The 21,508-nt window shown below is 61.8% G+C and overlaps 2 protein-coding genes and 1 long non-coding RNA gene across 6 annotated transcripts; 1 reads left to right on the top strand and 2 right to left on the bottom strand.

The window, feature by feature from the left end:
• Positions 1 to 279: 279 nt before the first annotated feature.
• On the bottom strand, positions 280 to 15,673 carry PER1 (period circadian regulator 1). Of its 4 annotated transcripts, none has more exons than XM_059150440.1 (23): positions 15,569 to 15,673; positions 9,822 to 10,238; positions 9,608 to 9,706; positions 9,343 to 9,497; positions 9,124 to 9,245; positions 8,830 to 9,031; positions 8,659 to 8,731; positions 8,384 to 8,526; positions 7,497 to 7,575; positions 7,313 to 7,419; positions 6,999 to 7,152; positions 6,802 to 6,910; positions 6,587 to 6,718; positions 6,258 to 6,363; positions 5,984 to 6,155; positions 5,756 to 5,886; positions 5,374 to 5,553; positions 4,533 to 4,775; positions 2,967 to 3,577; positions 2,315 to 2,498; positions 1,942 to 2,131; positions 1,480 to 1,630; positions 280 to 1,112 (listed from the first exon to the last, which is right to left on the bottom strand). In XM_059150440.1, exons 2-23 carry the CDS (start codon positions 10,094 to 10,096, stop codon positions 849 to 851), a joined length of 3,882 nt encoding a protein of 1,293 aa, XP_059006423.1. In that variant the 5' UTR covers positions 10,097 to 10,238; positions 15,569 to 15,673; the 3' UTR covers positions 280 to 848. The 4 variants fall into 4 exon arrangements, with proteins under 4 accessions (XP_059006423.1, XP_059006424.1, XP_059006422.1 ...); XM_059150441.1 differs by lacking the exon at positions 15,569 to 15,673 and adding an exon at positions 11,734 to 11,825; XM_059150439.1 differs by lacking the exon at positions 15,569 to 15,673 and adding an exon at positions 11,635 to 11,779.
• Positions 15,674 to 15,753: 80 nt separating this feature from the next.
• LOC131817060 (uncharacterized) lies at positions 15,754 to 18,747 on the top strand. The gene is made up of 2 exons (XR_009348303.1): positions 15,754 to 16,555; positions 16,870 to 18,747. It is a non-coding gene; the product is annotated as an uncharacterized LOC131817060 (long non-coding RNA).
• On the bottom strand, positions 17,248 to 21,064 carry VAMP2 (vesicle associated membrane protein 2). The gene is made up of 5 exons (XM_059150446.1): positions 20,952 to 21,064; positions 20,335 to 20,455; positions 19,700 to 19,858; positions 19,545 to 19,596; positions 17,248 to 18,959 (listed from the first exon to the last, which is right to left on the bottom strand). Coding segments are annotated over exons 1-5 (351 nt in total). The 5' UTR covers positions 20,954 to 21,064; the 3' UTR covers positions 17,248 to 18,942.
• Between the last annotated feature and the right edge of the window lie 444 nt (positions 21,065 to 21,508).

The raw sequence follows: 21,508 nt of genomic DNA, 5'->3' as shown, positions 1-21,508 counted from the left end.
CAGGGCCCCCACAGGCTGGGCGGGCGCACCAGCCGCCACCCCCTTCCCTCGACACACCTAGCTGATGCAAGGTGACGAGGGGTGCAGGGTCACAGTTAGCTGGACATCTTCCGGGCTCAGCAAGGCCCCTCCGCTGGACAGGGTGAGCGAAGCAGAGAGCTGAGGGGCGCAAGGGGAGGGGTCGCTCACACTCACTACAGCCTCCCTGGCAGGGGGGCCACACCTCCCCACAATGAGCTCGCTGCTCCCAACCCCCACATTTCATTCCACAAAGTCCTGTTTTCTTTTTCCTCTTTGTATTAAAAAATAACAACAGACACAATATCAAAAACACAAATGCCATCGGTAGAGGGTACAGCTGAGAACACCTGGGTCCCACCTGAGGGGCAGCACCAGGGACTCCATGGTCCACCAACCTCCCCCACCCTGGAGCAGCTAGGGGTTCGGACTGCTGGGTCCTGCTTGGGCCCTCCCTGTCCCCTTTAGGGAGGAGGTCGGAGAGAGGGCGGTCTCCCCCAGTGAGTGAGTGCAGCCCCAACCCGCAGGGACCAGACTCAGAGACCACTTGAGCAGCGTGTCAGCATCCTCCTCCAGGGGAAGGAAGGGCTCCTCACCAGAGCTGGGAGATGAGACTTCTCTGGGCTGGGCTGACGAATCCCACCCTCTGTACCCCCAGAAGCCGGAGGCAGCCCCTGGATCCTGGACTGCTAATGGGGGTCCCGCCCCCTAAGAGGGAGAAGCTGGGGTAGTTTCCTATCGGTCGGTCCAGCCACATCGGAGTTCTGAGAGGTTGAACGTGGGAGAAGGAAGCTTCTCATGCACTGCCGCAGGGGGCCCTCAAATGTGGTCTAGCTGGTGCCATTTTCTGTGGCAGGTAAGGCTGGACTGGATGAGCTCCCACCTTGTTCCTCCTCCTCCATGGCCAGGTCCTGAGAGCTGGAGACTCTGGCCCCAGCTTGAGCCTGAGTCTCTTCTCTGCCCTCGCCCTCCCCACCCCCACCCTCGCCTCCGCCCTCCTCCATAGGCTCCAGTCCCAGTCCATCCAGTTCTGAGAAGAGGGGGTCATCAGAGTGTTGAGGGTCTTGGGTGCTACTGCCACAATCCACACAGGCCTTGGAGGGAGAAAGGGTGTGAGTCGGGCGAGGTGCTCCCAGCTGACCTGCCACCCCAGCTGTCCCCTGTCCCCCAGCCCAGGAGTACTTCCCAAAGTGTCTTCCCAAAGAAACACTTGTCCACACAGATGCACGTGGGCCAACGAAATAGGAAAGTGTACTGTATCCACTAGGAGACAGTCGCAAGGTCGTTCAGCCTAGGATTGGCCCAGACAAGGCCTATAAACGACTTGCGTGGTTAAATGCCATCCAACCCAGCAGCAAACAGGGCAATGAACCTTCTTCAGAATTAACCACCCAAGGACAAGGAGGGGATTGGCCCCAGCCTTAATCTTCCCTTCTCCCTCCTGGCCCAGACGCCTCTTACCATCACATCGAGAGCCCGAGGCAGCTGACCCTTCCGGACCCAGGAGTGCACGGCACCCAGCTCCCTGCGCTGGTCCTCTGAGAACCGAGGCTGCTGCTTCTGCATGGCCCGGAGCCGCTCCCGGTCCTGCTTCAGCACAGAGGCCACGTCCCTGCCCAGGGAAGGGGTTCCGACGGCAGAGGCTGGGACCGGGAGCCAGGGCCAGAGCCCAGGAGGCTGCCATTCTCCCCACCCATGGCCTTCTGCTCCTCTTTTCAACTGGGGCTTTGGGGGTTCGAGACTTCTGAGCCCAGGAAAGCTTATTCCCGCCCCTGGAACTGACGTTGGTCTCCCAAAGGCAGTGGAGAGGGTGGGCAGGAGCAGGGCAGAGCCAGCCCCAGAAAAGAAAACCCCAAGTTCGGAGGGAAGTGTGGGTGGACCAGCACTGCTCCGACGGAGGTGGGGGCCTCTGAACCTCCTCACCTGGACGGCACCTGGTAGGTCATCATGACATGCTGGTCAGCGTTGGCCATGAGCAGCCAGATGGGATCCTGGAGCACGTATTTAATGACCTGGTCCCCGGGCTCAGCCCTGGCCTGGGCAGCCCCCGCTTCGGCCTCAGAAGAGTCGATGCTGCCAAAGTACTTGCTCGTGTGGCTGCTCTGACTACTGCCTATGAAGCGGGGGGCAGTGGGGGGTGCCCAGCCACCAGAGTCAAGCTGATGCCCCACCCCAGGGCCTCCCAAGCCCTCCCTCAAAGCCACGTCTGCAGCCCACAGGGCCCAGACTGCTCAGCCTCCCAATGCCCCGGTCCCTGTCCTGCCCTGGGGGGGAGGTGTTTGGCGGGGGCACTCACGTGTGATGCTGGCAGAGGTGCTGCCTCCCTCGTGGGAGCCCGAGCCAGAGCCAGAGCCCAGGCCGGAGCCCAGGGAGCCGGAAGCGGCGGAGCCTGTGCCAGAGCGGGAGTCCTGCAGCAGCAGCTCCAGCAGGTCACTGGAGCCCGACAGCGCGTCCTGGTTGGAGGACTCGGTCACCTCCGCCTGGGGGAAGGGGCAGGGAGGGGAACAGGCTGGGATTAAGGGATCACACCCAGGCTTCCTGCGACTACTTCCACTGGCAGGGGCACACACCCAACCCCAGGGCTCTCTGTCCCACCTCCAGGACAGCACGGGCTGAGAGCAGAGAGGACACAGCTGCCTAAGACAAGGGGCATGACACCGGCTCTTTCTAGGAGGCTGATGCACTCTCAGAAGTTACGGGGATGTCCTTGCCGCCTGTCAGACAGATGGGACCATCCCCGCTCCACAGATGAGGTGGCGGGTTTCTGCCTCGTTCAGAAATTCAGCTGGGGTCTCCCACCCCGTGACACCATCTGCTGGTGACTGAGGCGCCAGATGGGCTGGGGACCGTGGGGCGGGGGGTGGGACCCAAGGAGGAAGAGGAGCAGGGGAAGGGGGGCTGTGTGGGGCCTGGTAAGAGGATGTGGTTGTGAGGGGGTCAGTGCTCACCAGTCTGGCCTCTGGCTCAGGGGCCTCCTCGCCGGAGGGCGGGGGCCCAGCACTATTCCCAGGGCCCCCTGCAACAGTGCCCCCTTCAACACGCGGGGGCTCCTCAAGCTGTAGCAGATTCAGCTGGAGTGGGGAGCTGCATCGGGAGTTGAATAGTGGAGAGTCTGGCCGGCGAGGAGGGCTGGGGGGCGGTGGGGGCAGGGACGGAGAAGGGGAGTGGGAAGCGGGGGTGGGAGGCTCTTCAGCGGGGGTCTGGGCTACCCCATAGGGATAGCTAGATGGGGTGGGGAACAGGTAGTTAGGGAGGACCAAGGCTACCATAGGTGTCACCAGCGGGGCAGGGAAAGCTGCAGGGGGCCCAGCTGTGGGGGCAGAGGGGAGAGGCTGGGGGCCTCCTCGAGTGGAGAATACTGGGAGAGGGTAGGACTGGACCATGGCTGGGAAGGGAGCAGCGGCTGCTGGGGGGGGCCATGGGGCCGAGGGTGACACAGGCGGCGGGTGGGAGCCATAACAAGGGGCATCAGCCCGGGGGGTCTGGTGGTGGCGGGAGCGCTTGGCTTTGGAGCGGCAGTGGTGTCGGCGACCGTGGGGTGCGGGGCCGTGGTGGCAGCCTGTGGGAGAGACCAGTGTTAGCGAGGGCCTCTATCTGGGGGTGAGCGTCCCTGCACCCCCCACCCTGCCACTCTGAGCCAGAAGAGGGCAAGGGAAGGCCCTGGAGAGAGCTCGGCCTTGATCTCGGCCAGATCAAGAGGGGCTTCTGGGGAGAAGAGAGGGGACCTTCAGGGAAGAATCACAGGAGGCAGGGCCATGGGGGGTTTATTGCAAAAGGAGCAGAACTGGAAAAAGTTACAAGTGGGGCGGAGCTGGGGGCGCACGGAAGGCAGAGGCCTGGTGGCTGATGGGAGGAAGCAGGGTGGGTCCGTGGACGCGGGGGCAGGCGGCTCCGGTCCCTCCACCAAACTCCCACAGCAACGCCAGCCTGGGCACTCCTCCTGCCAGTCGAGGCCGCGCTCGGCCTAGCTCAAGCGATGAGGTGGGTGGGAGAGCCCAGTCCTGAGTCCTGCGTCTGCCTGCAGGGAGCCTCTCTCAGGCACCTGGAGGGCTGACACCTTGCCCCCGAAGCCCCCGGCCCCGGTGGGAGCTGGCCCGGCTCGCCCGGCCCCTGTCCAGCCAGGAGTCTACGCGGGTCTCTTAAACAGCGACACCTCAGTTGGAAGCGGCTGTGCTAGTGCCCCTGCCCCAAGCTGGGCTCCAAGCAGCTTCCCTGGAGCAGAGCGCCTCCACCTGCCTGTGTCAGTGCCAGCCCCCAGGCTGCCCTCCTCTGGCTGCCGCCCGGAACCCCCCAGGCTGCCCTCCTCTGGCTGCCGCCCGGAACCCCCGCCCAGTGTGAGGAGGCTAGCCAGGGGCCTGTCCCTACGCATGGCCCTGGTTGGGGAGGCCACCCCAGCCTGAGTCCCTGGAGCAGGAACCTCTCCCTCAAGACCCCTCTGTGCCACCCCCTCCCCAATAATAGTCTAGTCCTGGACCGAGCAGACGACAAGGCTTAGGAATGTCCTGGGTGGCTACCTCGCTCGCCAGGGGCCAGGGGGGCCGGGGAGGAGCCATCAAGTGTCCGCAGTCGGCTGAGGTCTCGGAAGCGGCTGAGGAAGGCCTGCTCCTCCTTCTGCGTGTGCAGGGACAGCACGGCCTTGGTTAGGCCCACCGGGCGATAGGCGTCTGGGGTGGGGTCGGGGGCTACCGTGGGGCTGGGGGCTGGGCTGGGGGCTGGGCCTGGAGCCAGGCCAGGCAGGTCCTCCATCATGATGATGTCTGCAAAAGGAGACACAGGGGGAAAAAGGTCACTGGAATCACCTCGGGGATTCCCACAGCCTCCCTGTACCCCCCTCCAGCAGCCTAGCCAACCCCTGGCCTCTGCCCCACAGCCAAGCCCGGGCCTGGGGTGCATCCCTGACCTCCCCGCTGAGCACCGGTTCTGGACCCTCTTCTCCGTGCAAAGCGGTCCCGTGGGTGAGAAAGGACACTGGGTCCCCTCTAGTGACAGCACCCTAGGATGACGCCCTAGGACACTCCTCGGAAGAGAAGCTCACCCCTCGCTCTCTCTCCCCTCACACATGCTCCAGGATGAGGCCCAAAGCCCCTTCGGGGGTTTTCAACAGTCCTAGCCCTCAGACACTCTGGGGTCGGCGCCTCGGGCTTGAGCCCCACACCCTAGGCTGTGCCTGCAAACTGACAGAAGACTGGGAAAGAACAAGGCAGCAAAGGCTGGCAGGGACGGACAGCAAGAGGCAGCAGCCCTGAGCTAGGCTGGGGTCTCCTTCTCTCCGTTAGGGGCCAGACGGGGAAGGAATAGGCAGGTAGGAGGGAGCTCTGGCCGAGCCACCAAGAAACCCTGTCTCCATGCCCATACCCGACTCCGGGGGCTTCTTGTCTCCCACATGGACGATGGTGGAGCTGAAGCTACACTGGCTGGTGACAGACACCACGCTCTCCGCCTTATTGGCCAGGGCGAGCGGGCTCAGGGCGCCTCCTACCACGGGCTCCTTCTGTGGGCCGGCCCCCTCCCCGGACAGCACTGCCGGTACTGGATCTGCGCAGAGAGACAGTGCCAGTTACGACCAGGAGGCCCTTGGAGGAAATGGAGCCGGGGGACTGATAGGACGGGGAAGTCTGCAAATCTGAAGGCTGGGAGGGGGACAGGGCATAGTAAGGCGGGGGCCTCTGAAGGCAGAAGTGCAGAGACACGGGGTCAGGACGGGGCAGCAGGGGCAGGACATGCGCCAGGTCTCCACCTTTCTTGGCCCCCAAAGGGACCGGACCCGTCCTCTGCTTGTCGTCGTCGGAGGCTGAGGAGGCAGTACAGGACGACGAGGAGGCACACTTCCGCTTGGTTGTGCTGGGGATGTTGCAGCTCTCCAGGTACCTGGCAGGGGACCAGACAACATGAGGGCAAGGCCTAGGCTCAGGGCTTGGCAGGGGGCGGGGGTGCTAAGCAGGAGCAGGTCCCAGGGCAGCCTTACCGGAGGATGCTGTCCAGGCAGTTGATCTGCTGGTAGGAACAAGTGGACGCATCTTTCCTCTCAGCCTCTTCAGGGCTCAAGGCGAGTGGGGCCTGGAGGGGAGCAGGGACCATTTCCAGTTCCGGGTCTGGTGACTGGCAGGAAAGGGTCTTGGCCTTGAATGTGCCTGTAGCTGGACCAAGGAGAGAAAAGGGAGAGACGAGCTCCTCTGGGTTGGGGCGAAAGTCAGGGGACCCCCAGGTCTCAGTCCTCACCCACACTCTCACCCACTGACCAGGGAGGCGGGGCCGGGCCGGAGGCCGGGCGCGTGACTCAATGAAAAGCTGCTGTCCCTGATGCTTCACCAGGTGCACGTCCTTACAGATCTGCTGGAACGTCACCTGCAGCACAGAGCAGGCCAGCGTTGGGGGCATGCGGCCAGTGTCGGGGTGGGGCACAGAGCACCAAGAGGTACCAGCGGGCAGGTGTGGACACCCGGTGAGAGCGGGAGGGGAAGGAAAAGGCAAAGGAATGGGGCTCAGCTCCTCTGGACCTGCCCACCCTAACTCTGGCAGCACTAGGGGACACCATGGGTGGGGAGGGGAGTGGAACACGGACACTCACCGGCACAGGAGGCCCAGGTCCCTCAGCGTCACCCCCGTTGCTGTCACTGGACGAGCCAGGGCTGAGGAGAGGGCCCGGGGAAGCGATGGGGCCCACTCCACAGAGCCCGGTGGGACTGGGGCTGTGCACGGGCTGAGGTGGGAGGAGGAAGGGTTAGAGGTCTCAGCCCTGTTTCTCACCCCTGCCTCACCACCCCCCCACTCCCCTCCAGTCACCTGTAACAACAGCCGGTGGATCTGCTCTGAGAGCTCCTGGATGTCGGAGTCCAGAGACAGAGCCGGGCTGGGGGCCGGTGGCGTGAACACGTCCTCGTTCAGGGGTGCCCTGCAGGGTGGGTAACAGGAAGCTGAGACCTGCCCCTGCCCGCACAGACCCCACCCATGAAGCCAGCTCTGGGGCAGGGCCCACTTACGTGCGTACTTTGTGGCGGCCCAAGACAAAGGCCACCTTGCGGCTCCAGGGGTGCACGAAGCCGGCCCAGCTGGTGTCCATGGTGACATACTCTCCATTCCGGGCGCAGAAGCGGATCGGGGAGTGATCAAAGGGCTGGCCGGCCAACTGCAGGACTGAAGGAGTGTGGGCAAGGAGGGGAGCGTCAGCAGGAGGGAGAGAAGAGCAAAGCAGAGGGCCACTCCCTGGAGATCCGAGGGACTGAGGCCCCGAGAGATAGAACCACGAGAAGCCCACAGACAGCCAAGAAGGCAGAGCGGGAAAAAAGAGACTCACTCTTCTTGTGGATGGCCAGCATGAGGGGTCGGTCCTCAGGATGCAAGAAGAGGAGCACTGGGGCCCCCAGGAGGTCCTGGGGGAGGTAGCCCAGCAGCGGGGCGGCCCTGAAAGGGGGAGTGGCATCAGAGAGGCCGTGGCCTTGGCCCTGGCCATCCCATTTTCCTCCAGGTCCTGAGCTCACCTTTCGTCCACGTCCTGGAAGAGGCAGCTAGGGGTGTGCCGAGTGGTGAAGATCCTCTTGTCTGGGGGGATCCGGGGAGCTGAGGCACAGGGAGAGTGGCCATTGCGTTTTATCCAGAATGGTCCAGCTTCTCTGTCCCCCGGGCTGCCTCAAGCCCAAGCTGGCTGGTAATCCTCCCCACGGCTCTTCCCAGGGCCATCTAGTCTACAGAGATGGTCCAGACCATTCTCTTACCCCACATCAAGAGTGAAACTGAGAACCAAAGCAGTTTCTTTTCCCCTCTCCTAGTTCAGGGTGCTTATCCAATACTCCCTCTAAAAACAGGGTCAAACCTTCATCCTTTTTTTTTTTTTCAAGATTTTATTTTTATGGGGCGCCTGGGTGGCTCAGTGGGTTAAGCTGCTGCCTTCGGCTCAGGTCATGATCTCAGGGTCCTGGGATCGAGTCCCACGTCGGGCTCTCTGCTCAGCAGGGAGCTTGCTTCCCTTCCTCTCTCTCTGCCTGCCTCTCTGTCTACTTGTGATCTCTCTCTATCAAATAAATAAATAAAATCTTTAAAAAAAAAAAAAAAGATTTTATTTTTAGGGCAGAAAGCACAAGCAGGGGGCGCAGGAGAGGGAGAAGCGGACTCCCCGCTGAGCAGAGAGCCCTATGTGGGGCTCCAACCCAGGACCCTGGGATCATGACCTGAGCCAAAGGCAGACGTTTAATGGACTGAGCCACACAGGTGCCCCTCAAACGTTCATCCTTACCCACCTACCCTCTCAGCTCCAAAATTCTCAAGAGCTGAGATAGGTCTCCCAGACTCCCGTCCTGCCTCTTCCAGAGCCTAGAGAAGTCACCCTTCTTCTTTCCCCCCCACTAGACCAGGCTTGTGGCGTACATACCTTCGTAACCCGAGTGGATGCGTTCTGCGATGAGCAGGCAGCACGGCTGTGCTGCGGCCCCTTCGGACACTCGGATCTTGGTCACATAGGGCGTGAGGCGGAATGGCTGGTACCGAGGCCCTGAGTCCCGGTCAGGACCTCCTCTAGCAAGGGAAAGATGCGTTAGTGACTCAGTAGAGCGGCAGCCACTCTTCACTTCAAGGTCACGACCCACACACCAAAGCAGCAGGGGAGCAGAAGGTGGGAGGGGGGTGGCTCCCACCTCCCCCACTCACCTGATGCGGCAGAAGACAGACTTCTCTTGGGTGAAGTCTTTGGTGCCTGAACCTGGAACACACCAGAAAAGCACTAAGAAGAGCCCCGCACCTCACCGGGGGCCAAGAAAAACGCAGCGAGGAAAAGCTCCGGTCCCTTGTCCCTCCCCTCCCAGCACTCCAGGACCTCACCTGCCGAGGTCCCAGCACCCCAGGTGGGCAGGCGAGACGGGGCCGTGGAGCCATAGAAGATGCCCACATCCTGGGGCGCCAGCAGCTCCGAGAAGCGGGCCCCCCGGAACACGTCCCGTTTACAGCGCAGCAAGACCCCCGCCTGCTCCGAAATGTAGACGATGCGGCCTGTCAGGAAGGAGACCGCCACGGAGAAGGTGTCCTAGGCAGGGAAGCGGGACAAAAGTCGATTTAGGAGCCATGCACGTGGGGGGTTGGGGGTGCCCAGGCCAGGGAGGTGCGGCTGCGGCTGACCTGATTGCGCAGTGTGTACTCCGACGTGATGTGCTCCAGCTCCTCCAACGTGTAGGTGGACATGTCCATGGCGCAGGGCTCGCCCTCTTCCAGGCTCCACTGCTGGTAGTACTCCTGGTTGGCTGCAGGGTGAAGGCCACGCGGGATTTCATGAGTGGACCGCCCCCCTCCCAACCGCAGCCCAGGGCCTGCCGCACCGTCCCCAAAAGCACCACTCACCCTGCACCTGCTTCACACAGGCCAGGGCGTACTGGAGCGTGGCCAGTGTCCCAGAGCGGCCCTTGCCCCGGCGCTCGGGAGGAAGCCGAAGCTTGAGCTCCCGCAGAGCCGTCATGAGTTCCTTCTGGGTCCTCGCCCGGGCTGACTGTTCACTGCTGCAGGGTCCACAGGGAGGGAGGGGGTAGACCCATTAGCCCCAGGTGGTGGCCTAGGCACCTCCCACCACCATGGCCAGGCTTATCCTCTGGTCCTCAACCCCATGAACCTGCAGCCACTGGTAGATGGGTTGTCCTGCTCGGAGCTGGCACTCAGGAGACTGTAGGCAATGGAACTGCTGGGCGGGGATGGACTCTGAGAGTTTGTGCTGGGGGAGAAGCAGAAGGCCCAAGGTGAGCAAGTGGCCGACAACATGGGCCTGTCCTCTAGCTCAGCCCGCTCCTAAGAGGACTCCCGGACCGGCAACACACACCCATACACACCTCTTGCTGCTCTCAGTGGTCTCCAACAGGGCTGAGTCCTTGCCGTTGCCCGAGGAGGAGCTGTGTGAGCTCCGCTGAGATGCCCCCCGGGACTCAGGCCCATTGGATTCATTACCGCTGGAGCCATTGCTGTTGGCATCTGTGTCATCAGCCAGGCTGGGAGCAGGGCAAGACCGGTGCTGCGGAGGCCCAGGGGATGGGGCCCCTCCCGGGCAAAAGGATTCCCCCTGTCCGGGGTCCCCACCCCCATCAGCCCCTTCTAGGGGGCCACTCATGTCTGGGCCATGGGGAGGGCAGGAGGAAAACACGGAAGGCGGAGAGGCCACCACGAGCAAACGAGGGGGCCGGCCGGCCTGGCTGCGGGAGTGAGGGAGATCCAAGCCTCTGAAGATTGGGAAGTCTGATCACGGGCAGCACCTGGACAAGCAGATCAGAGGAGGAGGGCTTGGAGAAAGATGCGCTGTTAACTTCGCAGCACCTGCCGGCTTCACTCAGACCTCCCCTGTCTGACTCCACACCCCTAGGACCCAGGCTTTCGAAAGGGAGCCTGGGCAAGTTCTGGTTCCTATCCTGGTGGAGGGACTGCGGGCAGGAAGGGGCCTCTCCCGGGCCTTCCTCCATGTCCCCTGCCAGCATGGCCCAGGAAAACAGAGACTGAGTAGTCGACCAGAACCAAAGTCCGGACGCTTCCCGTCCCCAAATTCCCATCAGGCCCCCAGTCCGCCGGGGACTGCGGGACTGCTAGGCCTCGGAGCAGGGGGCCTGCCCGTCGCCGCCTATATTTAGGCCTTCGGGCTAATTTTATCCGGGGGCGGTGCCACCCCCGCTGCACATGCGCGAGGACATGCGCGGCCCCACCACGCGCTTCCGCCGCCGCCGCGGTCGCCAGGGAAACCGACGTCAGCAGCTGAGCTCAGCGGTTGCTGGAGGGACCACAGGAGGCCGGGAGGGGCGACCCCTCCCCCATTTCCCGACGGAGCCGGGAATCGACCCACTCCCACACGGGCGGGCGCGGCCGCGGGTCGCCCACCTCTAATACACCCTCAGGCCCCGGAGGGCCCGGAGGCCACACGAAGAAGGGCCGCCCATCGGGTTTCCAGGGGTTGGCCTTGCTCCCCAGGGTATAACACAACCGCCACCGCCCTCCGCTCAAAAGCTCCCCAACCTGGCGGTCGCCTGGATCCCAGTCATTCTGGTCAAGACGACGCAGCCTGTCCTTCTCCGGCCCCGGCACCCTCTCCCGACTCCCAAGTGCCGAGTCGGCACCTGCCATTGTCAGGGACTCGGGAATCCTCTCACCTCGGTCCTCTACTTTTCTCGGTCCCACCCCACCCCCATCCGAAGCGCACACACTCATCTGCGAGCAAGGGACACGCGACCGGCAGCGGAGAGTTCTTCCCCTGCTCCTCGTTCAACCACACCCCCAACCCCCGGAGCATTTTCTGAGCGCCAGTAGAAAAAGGAAGGCTGTGGCCAACAGCAGGAACTAGCGCCGGGAACGGGATGTTCCAGCCTGAACCAGGCTTACATCACGGCCGGCGCGGGGCCAGGGATTGGTGGGGGGAGTGCGGGGAGCGCGGAAAGCACGGAGGGGTCCTGGGGTCGGGGCAAAACCAGGGACCCCCGAGTGACAAGAAAGGAGGGGACATGCCTGCCGAGGGTCGGGCGTGTGGCCGGGTAGCTGCGAGGAGAGGTCCGGGCTGGAGATAAGGTAAGCGGATCAGGAGTGCAGACAGCCGCTGCAGGGCTGCGAGCAACATCTCTGTTCCCGACGGCCGAGAGGGGGTGGACAGCGGCAGGGGAGGCGGATTACCGTGTGCCGTCCGAGCGCCAGGGCCGAAAGCAGCGCCTCGGGCTGGAAGTCCGACTTGGAGCGGGAGACCGGTCCCCGGGTGGCCCTGGAGATGCCTACCTGGCCGCGCGAGCGCCCTCCGGTCGCCTGCCCGCCGCTGTTGCAGCGCTCAGCCGAGTGGAAGCTTCGCGGGGCCAGGAGGCGGGTTGCATAATGCCAGACACTGCCCCTCATTGGCCTCCTGCCGGCGGAACCGCAGGCCCCGCCCCCGATTGGCTGGGGATCCCGTCCCGGCGCCTGATTGGCTACTGGCCCCTACTGAGGTCAGGGCTGTGTCACACACACGGGCGCACGTGGACCTGGGTGCTGGCGCTGGGCTGAAAGGCCCCAGACACCACCACGCAGCCAGCGGGCGCAGGACGGTTGCACAATGGATAATGGGAGGACGGGGAGGGGCGATAAGCTGCCATTCTTCGGAGAAAATGTCTGGGCCACGGTTGGTGCTTAAGAGAGGTCTACTTCCTGGACCGTCTGGCCCTACAGAACAGGACACCTTGGCCTTGCCAGAGGTGGGGAAAAGGAATGCAGACCCTTGGGGGGTGGGCCAGGCTGGATGAGATGGCTGGTCCCTGGGAGGACAGGGGCACACAGAAACCCAGCCTGGCTTCTCCTGGGTTCCTCTCTCCAGCCCTGTCATCAACAATAAAGCCACTTTTATCCAGCCCCTTCCTGACACTTCAAACCCTGTGGACAGTCAGGAGGATGGCAATTGAGGGTCCCCGCGTGACAGGGGGAGGAGTGCAGGGGAGGATACAAACAACAGAAGCGGCAGCCAGGGCCAGAAAGGGCTGTAAAGGGAAACAATGCCAGGTGCTTCTGTACCCAATCAAAGAAAAGGTCTCCAGGAAGCCTACGTGGTGACTAGCGCTGCTGTGCTCCTGAAGATGCAGCCGCCCACAGTTAGGGGCGCCCCAAAAGTGGGGGCCGGGAAGCCAGGGCTACAAGGGGAACAAAGGGGGTGGCTGAGGGAAGAGACCGACTGGGACCCTAGCGAGACACAGGTCGGGTGGCAAGGGCGTCAGATTCCCAGCCCTAGGACGAGAGAGAGTGGAGGACCTCGTCTGTCACCTCACTGCATTCCCCAGTCCCCAGGACAGAACCTGACACACCGTGGGTGGTCAATAAATACAGTGATTTTGTAGTTAACAAGGATAGATAAGGGAGGGGAAGGAGCCTCAGTGATGGAGAAGGTGCTGGAAACTATGCTTTTTATAAAGGGGAGGGGAGCAGAACACTGAGTCCTAATTTGGGGAAATACAGTGCCAGGCTGAGCTGAGGGGCACTGCAGTGACACAGGCCCCTCCATCCCAAGACCCCTGTGAGTAGTTCCTCTCAGGGCTCCCCGTTAACGTGGCCAGCGCAGAGGCCCCCAAGCTGAGGCTGACATAATCAGCTGTGGGTACACTCCCTCCCTGTCACGTGGCCTAAGCTTTCCTAAACAATGGTGTTCCCCGCGGAGGGGCCCGGGGGAGGGCTCTGTGGAAAAAAAGCTGGGGCACAGGGATGTCATAAAATAACCCAGAAAAAAAAAAAAAAAAAAAAAAAGCAAGAAAACACAGGAAACAAAGGATTGAGGAGTCTGGATTCTCAGTCTCATCCCTTTGGAAATGTCCCCCCAACTTATAGTCGGTGGCCCGGTCCCCTGTCTCAATTTTCAGACCACTCTCCTCCGGAAGCAGGGCTTTTCTTCCATCCCCCGTTCTCTGGGATCGAGGCGCTATCTCCGCTGACAAGGGCAGGCCGTGCTCTCCCACCCCACCCCACCCCCAGGTCTGTATTTTGCATAGACAAAGGGGTCGAGTGCTCCTGCGGCCCCCACCTGCTCTCAAGGCCCCCGGCTGTCCTGCCTCACAGTCCCCACAGTAACCAGGCCCTGCTGCCGTCAATGGAGGCGAGGGGGCGGGAGGGAGCGGTGACGTCAAAGCGGAGGAAGAGGGCGGAGCAAGGCAGCCGGGGAATGTGGGACAGGGAGGCTGGAGCGGCAGCGGTTTGGGAGGCGGCCAGCCCGAGAGGGCGGCGGCCAGCGCACTTGGGAACATCGTGTACTCTTGGCTGGTGGCCCAGGACATGCACCCAGCCTGGGCGCCTCCCCCAGCCAAAGACAGCCGTCCTGTCCCAAAGCCAGGGATTCCTGGAGAGAGGATTAGGAGGAAGGGGTCCCCCGCCTCCGCCCCGGAGCCAGGCTCTCTTCTCCAGACTCGCATCCTCCCTCCCCTCGGTTTGTTCCTGCTCCTGGCACTGGCTTCCCCCGTCTCCGAAACAGTACACATCTGCTGGCCCAATCCCAAAGAGCTGGGGCGGGGACGCTGGAGGCCCAGGTTCTGCGAGAGAACACGCACCTTTGCTCCTTCCCAGAGGCCCCCTCGGAGCTGGAATCTCTTGTTACTATGGCAGCACAGAGAGGGAGGAGGGGCATGGAGAAGAATGGGTGTGGGATGAGGAAATCGAACTGGGACAGAGCAGAGGGCCCTGCCGGGGGCCTGGATCCTGGGAACGGGATGAAAGGGTGGAATGAGGGTTTGGGCTGGTGCCTCACGACCAGAAGGCCCGGGAAGAGGGAAATGAGGGAGTCACCGAAACTTGCAGAAAGACTTGAGAATGTAAAAATAGTTCCCAGCCGCAGCATTTCTGTCACTGTTGTTTTGAGATCCTATAGCCATTTTTTTTTAAGCTAAAAGCAAAACAAAACAAAAAATAGTAAACTATGACCCAGGCGTTGCGATAAGCACCACATATATATAATCTTATTTAATCCCCAGAACAGGTCCGGAAGATGGTATTACCCCTGTTCCACAAAACCAAGTCTCAGAAGTTACTAAATTTGCCTCACAAGGTGTTCTTGGCTCTTAAAAAGTGGAGCCCAGGGTTCAGATCTGAGCTCTCACGTGGCTTGCCATGCTGGCATCTTACCCTTTGGGCATCTGTGCAGTGATTCCCAGTACTGGGGATCGCCAAATAAACAGCCGATTCTAAGTTCGGTACCGGGAACACAGATCCATCCTCTCCCTGGGCCTGGTCTCAGACACCCAGTCTGCACTCCCCACATGCTCTACCCAAGTCATTTCAGTCTGTTTTCACACGCTCACAAAGTTCTTGAGATCAACCCAGCAACCACCAGCCCCAGGGATTTCCTAGGAGTCCCACCTGCTCATTCTTCCACCATACCCGGGTCACTTTGCCACAGGGCCGGGTGTTTGCACAAAGACCAGAGCTCTGCCAAGAGGCTGGTGCCTCCTGGCGTCCAGGGGCTCAGGAAGACACGTGCACAGAGAGTCCACGCAACTCTCTGGTCTCCCTCAGAACAGTGTCTACTCCACCTTTACTCCCAGGGATGGGTCCGAGGCTCAACCCCTTCCCTTTACACCCGAAAAAGACATCCAGAGCCGTGATGCCACCGGCTTAGGGTCACGCACATCATATCACCACGCTTTCTGGAATCGCTATGTCAGCCCTTTCGTACCCTCCCACCTGCCCTGTCAGGGCCTCCTCCCACCTTCAGAACCCCTGAATCTTCTAAGTGTTTAAGGAACCTACCCAAACAGTAGAGCCAAGCACTGGAACATCCCCCACCCATTCTCAGGGACCCCTGCCCCACACCGCCCCAGAAACAGGGGTCTCAGCTTCCGAGCCCCACCCTCCCAGGACCCCCTGGGCCAATCAGGCGATGGGGGCCCAAGCACCTAGGGCAGCAAGGAATCTGTCAGATGTCGCAGACTCCCGCCCTCGTCCCTCCTGGTCCCATTCCCCACAACCCTCCGAGCTCCCACCGCGGCGATCTTGCATTCGCATGATCCCTCCGCCCTACTCTATTAACACCGCCCGGGACAGGACACACAGCAGTCAGGAGAAGCGCACAAGGGTCTCCGAAGGTCTCCGCCCACCCGCGAGCACTCACCCCCGCGCGCAAGCACAGGCCACAGCTTCTTCCCAGCGGGCCATCAGCTCCCGGACAGGCTTCTCCTGGCCCGCCCACCCGCCGCGCGGCCACGCCCCTCAAGCTTATTGGCCCGGGGGCCCCGACCCATGCCCTGCGCCTCGTGCGGCCGCCCCGCCCCCGCCCCGCCGCCATTGGCGCGGGCCGCCACCGTCGTCTTCTCACTGGTCAGTCTGTCCACCCGCAGTGACAGCTCCACGTGCGAGAGGGACCGCCCCGGCGCGTTGATTGGGAGTTTGGACGAAAGTCACGCCCCCACCCACTTTGGAGGTTCTTATTGGCTGTGGCGCGGGCCTCCGACCTGCCCGGATCCCGGACGTAAATGCCAACCATCCCTCTAAAGTTTCTCATAGGCTGGTAGGTCTAGGAGCTGTAGAGGACACGTGCCGGCGGCCTCACGCGGCAGCTTGTTTATCTGGAAGCTGGGGATTTTCCTTGACGACACTCTTTACCAGAGACTGCGGAGTCCACGCAGGCGCAGCGAGTGTGACCCGCACGCAGGCGCAGTTGTGAGCGGCGGTGGCGTTGGTCGGGGGAGCTTTGTGCCGAGACCCGGGTGAGCTGTCCTGGGCGTGACCAGAGCGCCCCCACCCCGCCCGCGCTGAGTCTCCAGCCCTGGGTCCCTAAAGCCCCGCGAAGCTGCAAGCGGCCGGCCTAACGGTGGAGCGGTCTTCGGATTTCAGCGCCGCGCGATTATGATGGCAATGGAGATGGCGACGGCTACCTCGGATCGTTCTCTGGACCAAACCCCGAGGCCGTCTCACTACAGCTCCGCCTCACAGAGGACTCTGGGCTCCAGGGGTTACATAATCTGTCTGGATTAACACTCCAGTCCGTACGGGGCCAAGATTTAAACCCAGGCCCCTGACACGATAAAGGACGGGTCCGAGGACGTTCGCGAACCCTCGGTAGATGAAGGAGCCCCGCGAGGAGCGGAGCGAGCGCTCGGTAAATGCGGGCATTATTATGAGGACGGCGTGTCTAACTGCGAGAATCACCTGGGCGCCTTTTATAGAAGCATCCCTGGCAGTTGGGAAACACCTAAGTAGGCTGCCCTCACGCCGCAGTCAGGGAAGTCGGGGTTCCAGAGCCCATCCAGCACTCCACCCGCTGCTGCAGCCCCTGGGGTCGATTTGCTAGGGGGCCACGGGAGCTCAGTGAGGGGTCTAGAGTCACCAGTCCCACAAGAGGGTGCAGGCTAGCAGGCCAGCCTACGGCCGGCTGTCCCTGAGCCCATGTACCCTATTTATTAACCCCTTCAGGATGCTGGCACTGTCAGAGGAACCTCGGGGAAAAGACGTCTCGCAGAAGTCGGCCATCTACTTCAGGCTGGGAGCAAAAGACCACGGGAGCGACTGCGGAGCATCTGGTAATTAAATCAAGCGCTGTAGAGGGATCCAACAAAGACAGGAGCTTGCCTACAGGCCCAAGCCGCAGGGTTCACCAGGCTGGCACAGGGATCAAGAGCGGTTCCTCCCATCAGCGCCTGGCGCCCACCCGTGGCCACTTTGGGAATCACATTTAGCTCTGCCCAAGGTCAGGCCCTCCAGCAAAGCTCTGTCAATTCCAAAGGTATCTTCTCAACTTTCCTGGTTCACCCTTCCCACCGGTTAAGAAAAGGTCTTAGAACACACACCAGCTGGTTACTCATTACACATTTATTGTACATTTTCACAATCTGGATGCGTCACAGAATTGGGGGCATGGGGGGAGGGAAGGGGGGGCAGGGGACACTGGGATAATATGGGGGGTCTAGAACACAGCACCCCCACCCCCAGCATCTCTCCCTACCCTTTCACACCACAGCTTAGATCTCCCTGCTCCCCCTCCACACAGAAACCTTGAGTGTGGAGGGAAGAGTGAGTTTAGGGGGGTCCCCTCCAGCAGGTTAAGGGATTGGACCCTCAGACCCCTAAAATTGTGCCATTTAAAAAGACATTAGACCCTTCCTCTATCACTTCACCTAAGGAGGAGACAACTCCTGGGGCTCAACTGCCCTGGAGAGGGGCGAGAATCCCCATCTTCCAGCAAGTCCCATACACACATTGGCAGTGACTAGTACCCCCACCCTGAATTCAGGGGGGCAGTCAGAGGAGCTGGGCAGTGATGGGAGCAACACCCCCCCCAAACTGGGGAGGGGAGTTTCGATCCAAACCCCAGCAAGGGTAGGGCCAGATTTCAGGCAGGAATTGGGGGGATTCTCTGCCCTGCCCCACTCCTCCCCGAGGCAGTGATGATCCCCACACACTGACAGCCAGCTCTCCCAAAAGAGTCAGATTGTGGCCCACCCCCAAACACTCCTGGTGGGAGGAGGAGGAGGCAGATCAGGTGGATGGGAGGGAGGGAGACCCCATGGGAATGTCGGTTGAGTGCCCCACATGAAAACTGGGGAGCAGGAATGTGGGGAGAGACTCCAAGTGGCAAACTATTGGTCCATCATGACACACTGAACTCCAAGACACTTACACACCAGCTGGGGGGAGGAGGAGGAGGGGACAAAAGGTCTGGAAAATGGGGGTAGGGAGGCAAACCAGACTAGAGGGGCTAGGAGGGGGTGATTCTGGGGGCCAGGAGAGGCTGGCTCTCCAAAATCCCAGGCTCCCACCACCTGCAAGTAATGTCATGCAAATGAAAGACTGATACAAGGACCATGGGGACTAACTCCTCAGTAAAAAAGAAGAAACATGGTGGAAAGAATGAAGAACGATGGAAGGAAAGAGGAGGAACCAAAAGGGATGTCGGTATGTAAATGAATGCTAATTAACATGCTGGAAGCTCCCAGAAGACCTTGGGATTCTTAGGACCAAGTGGGGCCAGTCTCAGGGCCTCCCAAAGAAACCAAGAAGATGCACCCTGGGAGTCCTGGACAGTTGCTTTTTGTTTTTGTTGTTGTTGTTGTTTTGTTTTGTAGGGAGTGGAGGTACAGGGAAGGCCAGGGGGAGAGGAAGGGATCAGCTAAATCCAGGGGAAGGAGGAGAGGAAGAGGAACTATTGCATAGCAGATGCAAATGAAGGGATTCAGGGCTGGTCAGGAAGAGAGGGAAGGGGAAAGAGGAAAAGAGAAGAGATGGGAACCTCAGGGAGGGGAGTTAAGGACAACCGGAAAAATCTTCTAGTAATAAAACTACAAACAGACCAAATATATATAATATTATATATGTATAAATAACAGCTGGCTATTTACAGGGGGGGGGGCACACACACGGGGACACACACACATGGATCCAGGGGAGGGGGGCTGGAAGATATGGCTGAGAGGTGGAGGAGCGGCTGGGGATGGGGGGGGGAGAGGTGGGGAGAGGCCCTTCTCTGGGCAGGGCAGGCTCCTCAGGGGTTTAAGAGCTGAAGTAAACTGTAGAGAGGGAAAGAGAAGGAAGAAGGAGGGGGAGAAAGAGAGAGAAAGCAGTGTGTCAGGCCTGGCCCCGCTCCCAGCCTCCCCACCCCCCCAGCCCTCTCAGCTTTAGGTTCTCCATCTGGAAAGCAAGGGTCTGGACTGGTAGGTTCCAAGATCTCTACAACTCCATGGTATAGCCTTGGGGCCACAGATTCCTCATCCTCTAGGCTCTCTGGGCCCAAAAGTTCTCAAACAGTAGAGTATTTGACTTCCTAGCCAGGTCTCAAGCCCCTGGCCCTTGCCTGCTCCCCCAATCCCCAATTCCAGGGTTCCCAGACTAGGTTTAGGCCCAAAAAGGATCCTCAAAGGAGCAGTAGGGATCCACCAGCTTTGCTGTTTCCAAAAACCTTAACAGAAACTGCCTAGAACCAGGCAAAGTGCAAGCTAAACAGCAGCAAGGTTTGGGGCTCTAGATCAATCAGAGCTGCATTGGCAGCTCTATATGCTTTTTGCTGAGTAGTAAAAACTAGGTTAATGACCTTCAAAACCTAGAAGGGGAAACCTCTCCAGAGGAAGGGCCCTAGCCAGTCCTGCCCTACTCACCGATGATGATGATGAGGATGATGGCGCAAATCACTCCCAAGATGATCATCATCTGGGGGCGAGAGGGGGAGGGGGTCAGTGGCACAGACCGTGACACTCCCGGTCACCCCTCAGTTAGTTCTTACACCAGCCCTCCTGGGTGCTCCCACCCTTACCTTGAGGTTTTTCCACCAGTATTTGCGCTTGAGCTTGGCTGCACTGGTTTCAAACTGGGAGGCCCCTGCCTGGAGTGCATCTGCACGGTCGTCCAGCTCTGACAGCTTCTGGTCCCGCTCCAGGACCTTGTCCACGTTCACCCTCATGATGTCCACCACCTGGAGGAGGGGCCCACGAGGCAGGGGGTGTGCCAAGGCCACCGGAATGAGGGCACTCCTCAACCAAGCACCCACAGAGGGAACATGCACCCCAATGCTGCCAGGCTAACATGCCAAGGACACACAGAGAACATGCCTAGCACACCTGGGGACATGCAAGGAGCACACATCAGGGGCATGCTGACAGCCAGACATCTCGGATGTCAGAGCAGCACCCTCTATGTACTGAGCCTCAAGCAACCTGTCCATCACCAGACCACACCTGCCGGGACTGAACCGCCCCAGGCAATCAAGGCTGACGAACACCCCAGGGCCGCTTGGAATGCAAGCTTAACAGGGAAGGGGCAGGGTATGTCTTTGTCCCCAAACTCATAAACTCATCACCTCCAACCCACGGTGGGCCCCCCACCAGTTTGTCAACCTTCAGGGTCCTTCCTCCTTCCTCGGACAACCCCCGTCCCCCGCCCCGCACTCACCTCATCCACCTGGGCCTGGGTCTGCTGCAGTCTCCTGTTACTGGTGAGGTTTGGAGGGGGCGCAGGGGGGCCCCCCTCCCCAGCCGGGGCGGCAGGGGGGGCGGTGGCAGCGGTAGCCGACCTGAGGGGCAGGGACGGATTAAGACCCGAGGCCTGGAGCCACCGGCCCCGCGGCCAGGGCTCCGCCCATCCTCCTGTCCATCCATCCGTCCCTCCCTTTCTCCTTCGTCGCAGGAAGGCCACCCGATGGGAGCCCTGGACTCCGTCCGGCCCCGCCGCCGCTTAGCTGCGTGACCTTGAGTCAGGCCCCCTCCCCCCCCGGGCCTCAGTTTCCCCGCCCGTCAAATAAGGGCGACCTCAAAGACAAGGTCCGGGGTCGACCCGAAATGACAGGCGGCGGCGGAGCCGGGGCGGGCGGACGCGGGGCCCGCTCCCTCCCGCGGCCACCGCCCGCGCCGCCAGCCCGGGGACGCGGGGCTCTCCAGCTGCCCGCGCGCAGTCACGGGCGCCGGCCTGGCCTCGGGGCGCCGACCGAACATCCGCCGCTCCCCGGACCGGCTCCAGAGGGCGGCGGCCGGTGCAGGCAGAACCGGTGCGGGCGCAGACAGCCGACTCACATGGCGGGGTCGGCGGGCGGGCGACTCGGCAGCTGCGGCGGCGGCGGCGGCTCGCGCTGGCTCCGACTGGCGCTGGCTGCCCGGGACGGGAAGATGGCGGCCGCACGTCACCCACATCCGGGCACTGCGGGCGGGGGCGGGGCGCGGCGGGCGGTGCGTCGGGAGCAGGGCGGTGGGGGCGGGGTGCGGCCGGCCGCGCGGCGGACCAGGGGCCCCTGCTCCTGCCGCAGCTGCGTGAGTCCGGAACTCCGACGCTGCGGCTCCCCGCACCCTCCGCCGACCTGCCCCGTCGGGCCGCAGCCTCTCAGGCGCACCTCTGCCCCCCTGGCCCGGACGGCGCCCCTGAGGCCGAGGCCCCGTCCTCCCGCACCCGCGAAACCCGTAAAACAGTCCGCACCCCACATCCTCCGCAAGGGCCCCAAGGCCGGCGACCTGCTTCTGCGTCTGCAATGGGCTGCGGGGGGGGTGGAGGGGGCATGGGAAGGGGCAAGTGCAGGTCGCCGGGGCAATGCGGGTAGCTGAGATCCTGCTTTTGAGGTGGACGGAGCGGCGGGAGC

This window comes from Mustela lutreola, chromosome 15 (genome assembly GCF_030435805.1).
Source record: "Mustela lutreola isolate mMusLut2 chromosome 15, mMusLut2.pri, whole genome shotgun sequence".
Taxonomy (NCBI): Eukaryota; Metazoa; Chordata; class Mammalia; order Carnivora; family Mustelidae; genus Mustela; species Mustela lutreola.
The sequence above is the reverse complement of the archived record's forward strand: the minus strand, read 5'-3'. Positions and strand labels throughout refer to the sequence as shown.

Coding starts and splice junctions, on each gene's coding strand:
- PER1 (XM_059150440.1), bottom strand. CDS start 10,096: ATGAGTGGCCCCCTAGAAGGGGCTGATGGGGGTGGGGACCCCGGACAG. Junction 6,911..6,998: donor GGCCGCCACAAAGTACGCAC/GTAAGTGGGCCC, acceptor CCCACCCTGCAG/GGCACCCCTGAACGAGGACG. Junction 5,554..5,755: donor CCCTTTGGGGGCCAAGAAAG/GTGGAGACCTGG, acceptor CTCTCTGCGCAG/ATCCAGTACCGGCAGTGCTG.
- VAMP2 (XM_059150446.1), bottom strand. Junction 19,859..20,334: donor CCCAGGCCCAGGTGGATGAG/GTGAGTGCGGGG, acceptor CCCCTCCTCCAG/GTGGTGGACATCATGAGGGT. Junction 19,597..19,699: donor ACTGGTGGAAAAACCTCAAG/GTAAGGGTGGGA, acceptor TCTCGCCCCCAG/ATGATGATCATCTTGGGAGT.